This window comes from Rhizophagus irregularis, chromosome 10 (assembly GCF_026210795.1).
Source record: "Rhizophagus irregularis chromosome 10, complete sequence".
Lineage (NCBI taxonomy): Eukaryota > Fungi > Glomeromycota > Glomeromycetes > Glomerales > Glomeraceae > Rhizophagus > Rhizophagus irregularis.
The window spans coordinates 4,665,352-4,678,406 of record NC_089438.1 but is presented as its reverse complement, the minus strand read 5'-3'; the positions used below and the strand labels follow the sequence as shown (position 1 = coordinate 4,678,406).

Here is a 13,055-nt window from a genome sequence, read left to right as displayed (position 1 = left end):
CAAAATCATAATCAACTTACATGGAAAGAAAGAATTCAAATTATTACTGATATAACTACTGCACTTGAAAGTATTCATGGTGAAACTGCAATTCATAGAGATTTGCATTCTGGAAATATATTATTTAAAAGGGGTAGATTTGATATTAGTGATCTTGGATTTTGTGGACCTGCAGATAAATCATTAAAAAGTATATATGGAAATCTTCCTTATATAGCACCTGAGGTTATTATTGGAAGAGAACAGACTTTTAAATCTGATATTTATAGTATTGCAATGCTTATGTGGGAAATTTCATCTGGACAACCACCATTTATTGATTATGAACATGATTACTATCTTGCAATGAATATTGTTAATGGTATAAGACCTAAAATTGTACCAGGAACTCCTTTAAAATATAAAAATTTAATGAAACAATGCTGGGATGCTGATCCATCAAAAAGACCTGATATTTTTACACTTGGGAAAAAAATGAGTAAAATTAATTTATTTTATCAAAGTAAATCAAATGAATCATTAACTCAACCAGAAGAAAATAATAATTTTGAAATGGAAAATTATACCAGCAGTGGCAAGCTATTTAGAAGTAAACTTCATCAATTCGATAATCTTTCTGAACCAAGAAATGCAACAAAAGGTATTTATTGATTTATTAACTTGCTTAAAGAGTGTATTAATATATTTAATTAACAATATTTATTTTTTTTATTTAAATAATAATAGAAGAACAAGAAGGTATAAATTAGATAAAATATATAATTTTAATCTATAAAAACTAATGATGATATGGTTAATTTTTTTTTATAGCATTTCATAGTAACAAATCATATGATTTTCATATTCCTAATAATAGTAAGTGCAATTACATTTAAATATTATGTAACGAGCCATTATTTATAGATTTATTTTGCTTTTTTTAGTTGATGATTTTAATAAATCAAGTAGTAAGAAAAATAGTACTTCAAAAATAAGTACCATATTTAAAGGTAATTAAATATTTTATTTTGAAATAATCAAATGAATGAATAACTTATATTGATGATTATTTAGTTAGCAGCAAAAAGTTATCCAATATATTTAAAAGAAGCTCAAAAAATGGCAAGTAAAATAATTTAAAGTATGTTGATTTTATTATTAATTTTATTAATAATAAACATGATTTATTATTTAGATGATTATAAGATTGAATCAATGCGAAAGCGAATAAAGAAACTTCAAATTAATGATAATGGTACGATAAATCAATTATTTAAATTCTTGAAATAATTATTTTATAGTATTTTTTGATTTTTAATTTTTAATTTACATTTGATAGATGAAGACGAAGCACATAACAATCCAAATCTTCATTCAGAAGAACAAGATGAATTAGAACTTCCCGACAGTAAGAATTATTTTTTTAAATGTTTAAAATTTACCTTTTAAGTTACCAAATTTAACGTAATATTTTTTTTTTCATTATTTTAGATATTTAGATAGTACAGAAGAATTATATAAATTAGATAAAATTATTACACCTGATTTTTTTCTTATCGTAAATTATTTAAACACTATGACTTGATGAGATTTTCTTCAAGATTCTTAGTTTGTAATTTGAATAATTTATTTTTTTATTTTTATTTGTTTTTTTATCTTCATATTATTTATATTATTATATTACTAAAATATCATATGTAAACTTAACAGTTAACGCGTTTTTATTAAATAAAATTTAAAGTATATCATTAAATTTAAATTTTGTAATGGTTTCATGTATGGTAAATATGATTAATACAAATAAATATATAAATATAAATAGCACATAAAAATGAATAATTCATTAGAATAACGGCGATCGTTAATATGAATGAATTGTTGCAAACTGGCCGAAATTACTAGAATTATCATAATTCTGATAATTCTGGATTCAAACCTCATGTTTACTATACCCGCATTTTCGATAATATAGCGTTCTCACCAACCAACATATATTTATTCTACATTTAAAAGTAAAAGAGTTTAAAATTAAATTAAATTAAATTATTTATACAATAACTAACTTAAATATAATTTTTTTTACAAATAATTATTTTATAATAAATATTCGCTACCTCTTGTAAAATTTATAAAATTACTCTTTTATTCTTATTTTTTAACGGTTTAATGAATAAAAATAAGTACAACGTGTGATAATGTATATCATAATAATAATGCTTGGATGAACTTTTTTTTAATCCAAAAAGAGAATGGGAAGAAATTAAAAATATTGTATCTACAACTAGAAAATAGAATAAATAAATAAAAAATTTAATAATTTTTTTTTAAAATAATTTTTTAATGGATTAATTTTATATTCACCAGTGGTTAATTTAAAATTAATTCACCAGGGGTGAATTTACCTCTGGTGAAATTCACCAGTAATATGATAATTTTAGTTTTATATTAATTTTGTTTGTATTACGTTTTACAATTTCATACACGTAAATAAAAATTTTTTTATGAATTTTTTTAAACTGTAACTTTTTTTTCCAAACATACTATTAAACCCATACAACTCAATTTCATAAATTAGAAATGAAATTTATAGAGAAATTTGTGTTTTTATAACACTACTAACTGTTTAACTCCTAAAGTTTTATATTTTTTATTTAATAACTTTAGAGTGTAATTTCACTACTTGAGTCAAATGAAATCAATTTTTTTTATTAATTAAAGTTGTTCAACAGAGCCAAAACTACTTGTATATTATTTTTTATAAGTGTAGGTATAATACATATAAAGAAACCCATATTTTTCATAATGGTACTAACTTTTAAAATTGTTTTTTTATTTATTAACTTCAGAGCGTAATTTTACTACTTTAGCCAAATGAAACTAACTTTCTAAATTAATTGAAAATTGTTCAGAAATGTCGAAACTACGTGTATATTAATTTTCATGGGTGTAGGTATAATATATATGGAGAAACCAACATTTTTCATAATGGTACTAACTTTCGAATTTTTCTTTTTTCCGTTTACTAAATTTAGAGCGTAATTTCACCACTTTAGTCAAATGAAATCGACTTTCTAAATTAATTGAAAATTGTTCAACAAGGTCGAAACTACTTTTATATTAATTTTCATGGGTGTAGGTATAATACATATGGAGAAATCTACATTTTTCATAACGGTACTAACTTTTGAAAATATTTTTCTGTTTATTAACTTCCGCGCATAATTTCACCACTTTAGTCAAATGAAATCGACTTACTAAATTAATTGAAAATTGTTCAGCAAGGTCGAAACTACTTGTATATTAATATTCATGGGTGTAGGTATAATACATATGGAGAAATCTACATTTTTCATAACGGTACTAACTTTCGAATTTTTTTTTTTCTATTTATTAACTTCAGCGCATAATTTCACCACTTTAGTCAAATGAAATCGACTTTCTAACTTAATTGAAAATTGTTCAGCAAGGTCGAAACTACTTATATATTAATTTTTATGGGTATAGGTATAATACATATGGAGAAATCTACGTTTTTCATCATGGTACTAACTTTCGAATTTTTCTTTTTTCCATTTACTAACTTTAGAGTGTAATTTCACCACTTTAGTCCAATGAAATTTACTTCCTTTATTAATTGAAAGTTGTTTAGCAGTATAAAATCTACTTAATACTTATAGGATTTATCCATTTTTTATAATAATACTAAATTATAAATTATTGTATAATATATTATTATATTTAAACTATATATTTTATATAAATATTTTTATTAATAAAATTATTATTTTTTTCAAAACAAAACAATTTAAATTTTAATAAATTATGTAATATAGGTGAACTTTACCTTGGGTGAATTTCACCACTGGTGAATTTACCCCTGGTGAATTTACCCCTGGTGAATTTCACCACTGGTGAGCGTTAAAATGATCCTTTTTTAATATAATGAATGAAATATAAAATATAAAAGAATGAAAAGTAATAAATTCGATCGAACGTGTTATTATGTACTTTCGCCATTACTACTATTAAACTAATAGGTTTAGTTAAAAATCCATCAAATCCACTTTTGAAAGAGAACTTTATCTTCACTGGCTAATTCAGTTAAAACAAATATTAAAGAATGAGTACGTTTAGTAATAGTATCGATATTTACATTATTAAATATAGTAAGGTATGTGATGAATGTACTGGAAATGGAGATGGTAAAAGTTAACGGTATGTTTTGTTAAAGTTTTGTGTTATTATTGATATTTTAGGTTTAATAAACTGAGTTCGTAATTTAAATAATATATTTATATTTTTATTTATTATATATTAATCTGATATTAGTACGTAATATAAAATAAATCAAATATATTATATGAATTAAATTTTTTAAATCACAAGAAACGTTAATATTTAGTGGTTAGTAAAAAATCACAGTGATCATTTAATATTGATGAAATGTCACAAAATTTTTGGCCAGAATTATCAGGATTCTGGGGCCAATCAGATGACTAATCACATGATGTTTATACATTTCGTAATGACGTAACCAAATTGAATTGCCTCGTAAAATTTTTTTTAATATTTAATTATCATCTGTATAAAACATTTATGAAACCATTTTTTTTTCTTTTTTGAAGGGTTAATAATAAAAAAATACATTACGTGTTAATATTAGATGTGTTTAGATGAACTTTTTTAATACAAAAAAAAGAAGAAATAAATAAAATTAAAACTAGAAGAAATAAATAAATAAATCAAATTATCCGTAAAAAATGCTTAATAAAATTTAATGTATTATGTAATCAAGAATTTCAGATAAATCACCTATTCAAAGATGGACAAAGAAGTTTATTTATATATTTCTAAATTAGACTATTTAATTATCCCCCAAATCTACTAAATTACGACTGCTATTCCAATAATTTGTATTGTTGACCATTAAAAATTGATTAGGGAATTATTGGCGTAGTATAACTTTCAAAGAAATAATCATGTATTTTTCCTAAGAAAATTTCCGAAATTTTCGGAATTCCGTGCAATCCGAAAGTAAATAATTTTACCCCTGAGAATCACCCTTTTTGGATTTAAACTGTGGCTTGTATGTTTATGTTTATCAAATATCTATTATATTGTTAAAATAAATACACACAGACCACATTCCTTTCGTGAGAAAGTAGATTTTACGATAACTAAGGAAAAGGAGGTAATACTATGAAATTACTTTTTTTTAATACTTTGTAGCATGCTAATTTATCTTGATTTGCTTTTCATGACGCAATGAAAAAATGTCAATTTACTTTTTTAACGTAATGAAAAAAATGTGAATTTACTTTTTTTTAATATTTCGTAATATGTTAAAATAACAAATCTAAAGATTTATTTTTGTACCTAAATAAAACCTGCTTTTAAAGTTTATAGCGCTATACTATAAATATGATAAATTTCTAATGCAAAAAATTTTTAACTTCGTAAAACTTTGTAAATTTATTTTACAAATTTACTGTATTTACTATCGTTCTGAATATTTTTATATAAACCAAATAAAATGGAATCTATTACTGCTACAAATACTTTACACACTATTTTTAATTTTCTTGATAGAAATGATATTACACTTAGCGAGGTTATTAATTATGGCGTTCAATTTGATAGCGCTGATATATTACCCAATAGTTTTGATATTAATGAAGAGTGGGATGATGATAAGCAAGATTACGAAGCAATGAAATTGCTCCCAGAAAAATATAAAGATTGTGTTTGTATAAGATCAACTCCCGATGGAAACTGCTTTTTTAATAGTGCTTCTTTAATTGTATTTGGAAATGAAAATTTTAATATTCAGTTGCGATTAGCTGTAATGGTTGAATTAATGATACACTCCCAATTTTATTTGCAACAAAAAATTTTTGAACAGGATATTATTTATCGGGAAGAAGCATTGAATAGTGGAAATAGTAGAATTATAAATAATAATTATGGTTTTAAGAAAGAGAGCGAATATATTTCAGAATTAAAATTGATGTGTAAACCAAATTCCTGGAATTCTATGATAGCATTTTTTGGACTAGCATCGGTATTACATAGACCAATTGAGTCTCTTTTTCCAAATACGAATAATAAATTTATGAACCAGATTTATAATCGCATAATTTTACCAAGACAAAATACGAAAGATTTGCCTAAATGTATTATTATGTGGAGTTCCTGTTCCGCAAAACAATTTCAAATGACTTACCAAGCAAATCATTTCGTACCAGTTTTTAAAAGAAAAAATAATTTTATACAAGACTTACCATTCTCACAAAATAATTTTATTGATTTATCTATCTTTAAAGATGATGAATTACTTGTTATGCAAAATTGTTTATCTATCGCTAAAGACAAAGAGCCTGTTTATGATGAAATTAAGTGTGAAGATTATAATTATAATTTCCAATCGGTATATAATGATGATGATGATAATTATCAATCCTCTATCAAGAATGATCATCAATTGCAACCCGTTATTGAAAATGATAAAAGAAAACAAAATCAAAACTTAGCAGGATTATTTATGGGTATTGATAGTTCATTTATACCTAATGTTGAAAATATTAATGGCTATTTAATTTATCAAGAAGCTAAAGATTTTCAATTTACAATTACTCGAAAAGATGCATTAGATAAATTAATTTTATGCGTTATTGATGATCAAGAACCCAATTATTATTGGAGGTCGTGGCAAGTTAGCAATTATTATTTGGTTGAATTACTCAGAAAACAGTCAGAATTCCCACCACAAATATCCATAACTGTTAAAAAAACATATGAATCAAACAAAATTCTAACAAAGTATTGTTATTGTGGTGGATGTAATATAAATGAAAAGGTTACGTTTAAAATAGCAATTAATAAACTTGATTTAATTAGTTCTGAAAATTTAGTCAATATTTCTGTAATATTTTCACTTAATAAAAACCAATGTAAGCACTTAGAAGGAAAAACATTTGGACAATGTCGTGGGTTATCTAGACAGAAATTAATGGAATTTGATTGTAAATCACCTCGTAATATTCGAAAGCAAATTTTATCAACTGTTAAAAGTGAAATTAGATATACTGGTAATCGACAAGGTATACCATCAGCCAATTCTGCAAGGATGATCAATTCGGCTAAAAAAACAAACAAACAGCTAGGTTATAATTTATGTGAACGACTTCATGCAGCAATTTTAGATATTAACAGAAAAGAAAAAGATGAATTTCTTAGAATAAATGGTTCAAAATCTGCAGTTAAACGCCGGATATGGGGCTTTATTCAAGAACCTATTCAAACTCAACCATTATCAATACCAATATTTAATGAAGCTGCAATTGTTTACTATCATGATCATGTGCATGAAAATCCAGGAATTTTTCTAGATTATACGGGACAATTAGTAAAGTCAATTCCATATTGTCTCACAAGTATAAATAATACTACAGAAAATTACAAGAGAATCTTGAATGCATTTTTTACAATGCCATTATTAGGTAAAAAATCAGATGCGCCTCCAGTAGATGTATTTGAACTTGTAACTAATGATCTATCTGCTAATAATCTTCAGCATTATTTACACATTTACCGACAAAAAGAATTACAATTATTTAATTCTAATTCAGTTCCCTACTTAATAAATACTGATTGTGCACGTAATTTACTGGTTGCAGTATTAAAAGAATATAATAATGAAACTCCAGAACAATATTTTAATAGAATTATTAATACTATTATAACAAATGAAGAATTTGATAGTTCAAAAGTATTGGTTGGATGGTGTTATGGTCATGCTATAAGGGCAGTGCGCCATCACATTAGATCAAAGAAATTTACAATTGAAGAAGGTGGTAGTAGAGAAATTTTAGCAAAATTTGCTATGCGAGTATGGAATTCAGTAAGAGTAAAAGAGAATATTGATGAAATAGAAAATGAAATAGATAGATGGGAATGGTTGATGATACAAAAAAATTTAGAATTAATTAATAAAAGGGTGTCGTTAATTAAAAAAAATAGATTTCGTGACAATTTTGGTGAAATAAGTTTACATGATTTGCCAAGTATAGATTTTGAATCAAATCAGAATCTCGAAGATCTAGATTTAGCAGTATATCCACAAAATTTACCACTAAATTCTGACAAAATAAATAATACTTGGACGTATACTATTATGGGCGATCCTTTATTAAAAATCATACAAAATTATAATAGTTACGAACTATTGATATTACAACTGGGTATAAATATTAATGTACAACTAGATATAACAACACAATCAATTATAAATCCTTTCTATAGTATCAATTTAAAGAATTATCTAGAAAGATTTTGGTGGAAAACAATTATTTTGTGGAGTAACTTAATTCCAGCAATAAAAAACAGAACCAGGCGTACAACAGCGACTGTTGAGGTAGAAAATAATATAGTTAAAAATTTTGATATTGGTAAAAAAAATCTCCCAATTGATGAATATATTTATGTTCGTACTCAAACCTTAAAATCAACACAAAACTTAATTGCTGAGAGGTTAATGTGTAGAAGGTAAAAGTTTTGCATCTTATTTAATAATAATGATAATAAAATAATTATTCTGATACTAAATAATTATATAATCTAGTTTTGGCCAACAGAATCAAGATCAAAATGAATTGAACGAGCAATGGCAACCCAAAAAGAAACGAACTTTTACAAATGAAGAATCAAGAATAATAAAAAATTTTAAAATAGTTATGGATTATAGAAAAAATACTGATTCCCCAAGTCAATACAGAATAGCTCGTGAAATACGAGAAATTTCAACACAAAATATCGGTTTTAATCAGTCTATGGTATCTCGTTTGTACAATGGTATTGATATTCCTAAATGTGATAGAACAATAACGGCAATTAACAACTGGATTGATAAAGAGTTGGAAAAGAAGGAAAATCAAGAGAATTTAAATAGAGAAATTATCTAGAATTTTTGAGATAACGTTTATTACAATATTTTTTTTGTTGCGTTGCATTAATAAAATAAATGACTAAGTCTTTATTAAGACTAATTGTACATATACTTTATTAAATTAACAATTTTCTGATCTCCAATAAACAAACAAAATTCTAATATAAAATAATAAAAATAAATTGAGACGCGTCAAATAAAAAGAACCATACCTTAGAATGAACATTTCGCCCAGACAAATAAATTAAGGTGTCAGCAGAAACACTAAATTACGTAAAAAAACATAAGAGTAATGGCAATAATAAAATTTTGTATTTAAATATATATAAAACTAAATAAAAGTAAATAACTCATGACCGAAATTTTTTTTTTTTTTACTTCATATCGTACGAAAGAAAAAAAAATGTTGTACAGCTTTTTTTATTTAAACTGTTTATTTGGTTAATTAAATGTCTATACACAAGCCACAGTTTAAATCCAAAAAGGGTGATTCTCAGGGGTAAAATTATTTACTTTCGGATTGCACGGAATTCCGAAAATTTCGGAAATTTTCTTAGGAAAAATACATGATTATTTCAAAGAACGCGAGTTTAAATTTATATAAACTGAAGTAAAGTATCTCAGTAAAGGAAAAAAGACTTTTAAAAGGCGATTTATTCACTTTAACAAAATAAAATGTTCAAAATTTTTCTTTAACAAAAAAATATATATATTTGAGGTTGCCTTATTTTAATTATTCGATTCCTAACGATTATCTCAATATTGATTATTCTTTTAAAAATTCTTATTATTAATTGAATATTCTTTTTTTTTTCTAAAAAGCTAAATAGAAAAGTATATATATTATCAATGATTCGGAAGAATATCACGAATGATATAGTATAAATTCTATTTCAAATAATAATGTTTAGGATGAAATGTCTTTGCCTCCTCTGTAAATTTCTTTGTTAAGTATACTCTATTTATATTTATTAGTTATCTCATAATTCTTTTATATTTAATACGAATTACATATTTTTTTTTTATTAGGATCCCAATAATGTCTTAAAATAATTGAATTAAATATTGGATGTTCATGTTTAAAAGGATCGGAAGTACGAGGTTTAATATTTATATGATAGATCTTCGCCCTATAAAAAATTTTTCAGAAAAATGATCACGTGTCTGGGTTTCTTCGGAATAAAAACTAGAAAAATGATCATTTACCGGATTTTTTTCCAGAATTTTTTTTTATAGGGTCGATATCTTCGATATCTATATGACATTAAATATATATAGTTTGGGAGTAATATTTCGGGAATTAGAAAATCGCTTCGATTTTGAAATAAAAATTAAAATTATGACTGATATCCTTACCGATAAAAGAGAAAACTCTATTCCAGGCACAAATTATGAATTCATTGCACTTAATGAAATTAAGTATAACACTAGTACACAATAATTCCTAAAAAAAAAAATACTCTTTTTTTATCGTAAAGTTTAAATAAATAGAACGTTGGCAACATGAATCAATGAAATATAAAGTTATTCGTTAAGTAATTTAAATTTTAAAAAAATTGATATCATATGAATTATTGATAAAATCCAATAATTATTTATAAATGTGCATTGTCAATATGATGTTGCGTACGTAAAACTTATCATTTTATAAATAAGTAAACAACTGACGGAAAATGTAGAAAAAATTTTATGATAAATTTTTGATTTACAATACATTAATTTCTTTAAATTTTTATTTATTTATCTTATATAACTTCAATTTTAGTAATTTCTTTATTTTACATTTTCGATCTTTAAACTACTTTTATAGGATCACCTTACTAGAAATCTTTATATATTATAATATTATGTAATTTTCAAATCAGATATTTTTGCATAATACCCATTATTAGTGTAAAAATATTAAGCAAATATATTTAATATTACATACTGTAGGTATATTTATACTTTTAATGATTCATGTTATAATATAATGAAACTATAATTTCCGTTCAGATAGCTTAGAATATAAGCGTAAGGAATTGTTATATATTTTTTTTTAGCATATTTTTATTAATAAAAAATAACACGTGAATAAAAATACTTTTTTTTTTGAATTTTTTAAACTAATAAAAAAGAAATTGATTTATTGATTTATTTTTTTATTTGTAGATATATCGATATTTTTTTTCCATTTTAAAAATTGCGTCAAGAAAATAACAGATACTTTATATTGGCTACAATATCATCAAAATGGCAATTGGATTTACGCGATCCAGAGGATTTACTTCATAATTTCTGCTCAAACACTTGAGTTACGGCAATGTTTCGATAACAAATCCAACAGGTAAGTATGTCGTATTTGTTATCGACTTGCTTCTCTTCGTAATAAGCAAATGACTTTTATATTTAAAAACATGATGCTAAATTTTTTTTTCAACATTCAGGATTATTAAATAAAGGAATTGATACTTTATCAAATATGGAAATTTCAACTACAATTAACCAAACTAGAGCGAAAATTAAGGATATAAATTCATGAAGCTCGTCAACTTGCGACAACATCCCTTTATCATATTTCTTATATGGCCATTTATTATAAATATCAAATACTAATTCCTGCAATTAAACAAATTGCCAATGCAAAATATGTCACATGAAAGTGATCACAGATCACATGGTATAAATAAATTGCCCCTCATCTTCGTTTACATGTTAAAAAATAAATAAAATAAAATAAAATAAAACAACAAAAATACTTTATTTACCGCATAATATTAATTTTTAAATGTTCAAAATTTATATACCCAAGTTATATTATATCGAAAGGCGCCTAAATTGTAATAAAAATTTAAATTAATAATGGTTATAAGAGTAATTAAAAAATGAAATATATATTTTAAAACTAAGAAAGCATAATTGCAAATTTGCAATAGTGTGTTCACGCAATTAAAATGGCATTTTTATGTGAAAATTTTCTTTTTTTTTATATAAAGCTGATATTTATTAAGTGAAATTTAGATTTAACTAGAAAATGTTCGATCGTAATTGACTGAACCGAAATAATAGTATTGTGAGCAATAGAATTTCTTTTATTAAAATAAATTTTTGTAATAATTAAAGAAATTCTTTTTTTTTTTTGTTGAAAATCTTTTTCTTTATTAACGTTAATCAATAATCAAAATTATTAATAAAAATTTTATTCTTCCTTTAGATTAAGGACTAAAGTTTGGACTCGTAATCAAATAGTTCAAAGTTTAACTCGAGTCCTGATTTGTAATTAAGCTAAAAATGTTATTGAATCGTTTTATTGGATTGGAGGTTTAAGTTTTTGGGCGAGTTTTACTTTTTATTTTTTTTTTAAAAAAAATTATTTTTATTTTATTTATTTGTATTATTTATTTTATGGGGAGTTGTATAAAAATAATAGATTGCCTTTCCAGGAAATAAATGGGTAATCTCGGCTAGATTAATTTTCGTCCAGGTTCCCATTGGATCCGAAAAATTCCATGGACCCGGTTCACCAGCCAGAATCAATGGAACTAACTCCTGGATCGTGTCACTCATTTAACTATTTTAAACTAAAATTAGAAATTTTCCGACTAGACCGGGAAATAAGTATAAACTCAGCTAGTATGAAAGGTAATCATGAGTGACACTTAGGGGGATTAATTTATTTAATTTTTTTTGTTCTTTCATTCAATCAAAACTCAACGCAATCCTCAAATGAATATAATTGTGTAATTTTTTTTTTTTGCGAATTTGAATAATTTGATACTCTTTATATGTCATTCATACGCAGTATGTAAAATACTTTTTTTGATTAAACGTGGTCAGAATTGATTTCTTTCTAACATCACGTGACTAAATTCTCTCACTTACTTACGCCTCTTCTTTATTTGATTCAAATTCCATGTCCATTGTCCAATGACACTAGTAAAAGTTAGTTTGACCTTTCTTTTTATCATTGTCAATGAGCAAAGTTTTTTTTAAAAACGTTTTTTAAAAAAAGGAAAGATAAACAATACTAGATAAAATTATTCTGAAACATATTTAAATTGCATATGAGCAGATTTGCTCACTTGATGATCGACATTCCGATGCATGAATGAGAAATTTCGGGATATCGTTTTCTTCACTGTGAATGTAAATA

The 13,055-nt window shown here is 24.4% G+C and overlaps 2 protein-coding genes across 2 annotated transcripts; both read left to right on the top strand.

The window, feature by feature from the left end:
* Positions 1–552: 552 nt before the first annotated feature.
* On the top strand, positions 553–1,478 carry OCT59_002449 (uncharacterized protein; the record flags this gene model as incomplete). Its single annotated transcript, XM_066144514.1, has 8 exons — positions 553–640; positions 727–738; positions 811–855; positions 924–989; positions 1,054–1,101; positions 1,175–1,234; positions 1,319–1,387; positions 1,471–1,478. 8 exons carry the CDS (start codon positions 553–555, stop codon positions 1,476–1,478), a joined length of 396 nt encoding a protein of 131 aa, XP_065995670.1.
* A 4,034-nt stretch (positions 1,479–5,512) lies between these two features.
* Positions 5,513–8,939, top strand: OCT59_002448 (uncharacterized protein; the record flags this gene model as incomplete). The annotated part of the gene is made up of 2 exons (XM_066144512.1): positions 5,513–8,523; positions 8,600–8,939. The coding sequence occupies 2 exons, from the start codon at positions 5,513–5,515 to the stop codon at positions 8,937–8,939; spliced, it is 3,351 nt and encodes a 1,116-aa protein (XP_065995669.1).
* Between the last annotated feature and the right edge of the window lie 4,116 nt (positions 8,940–13,055).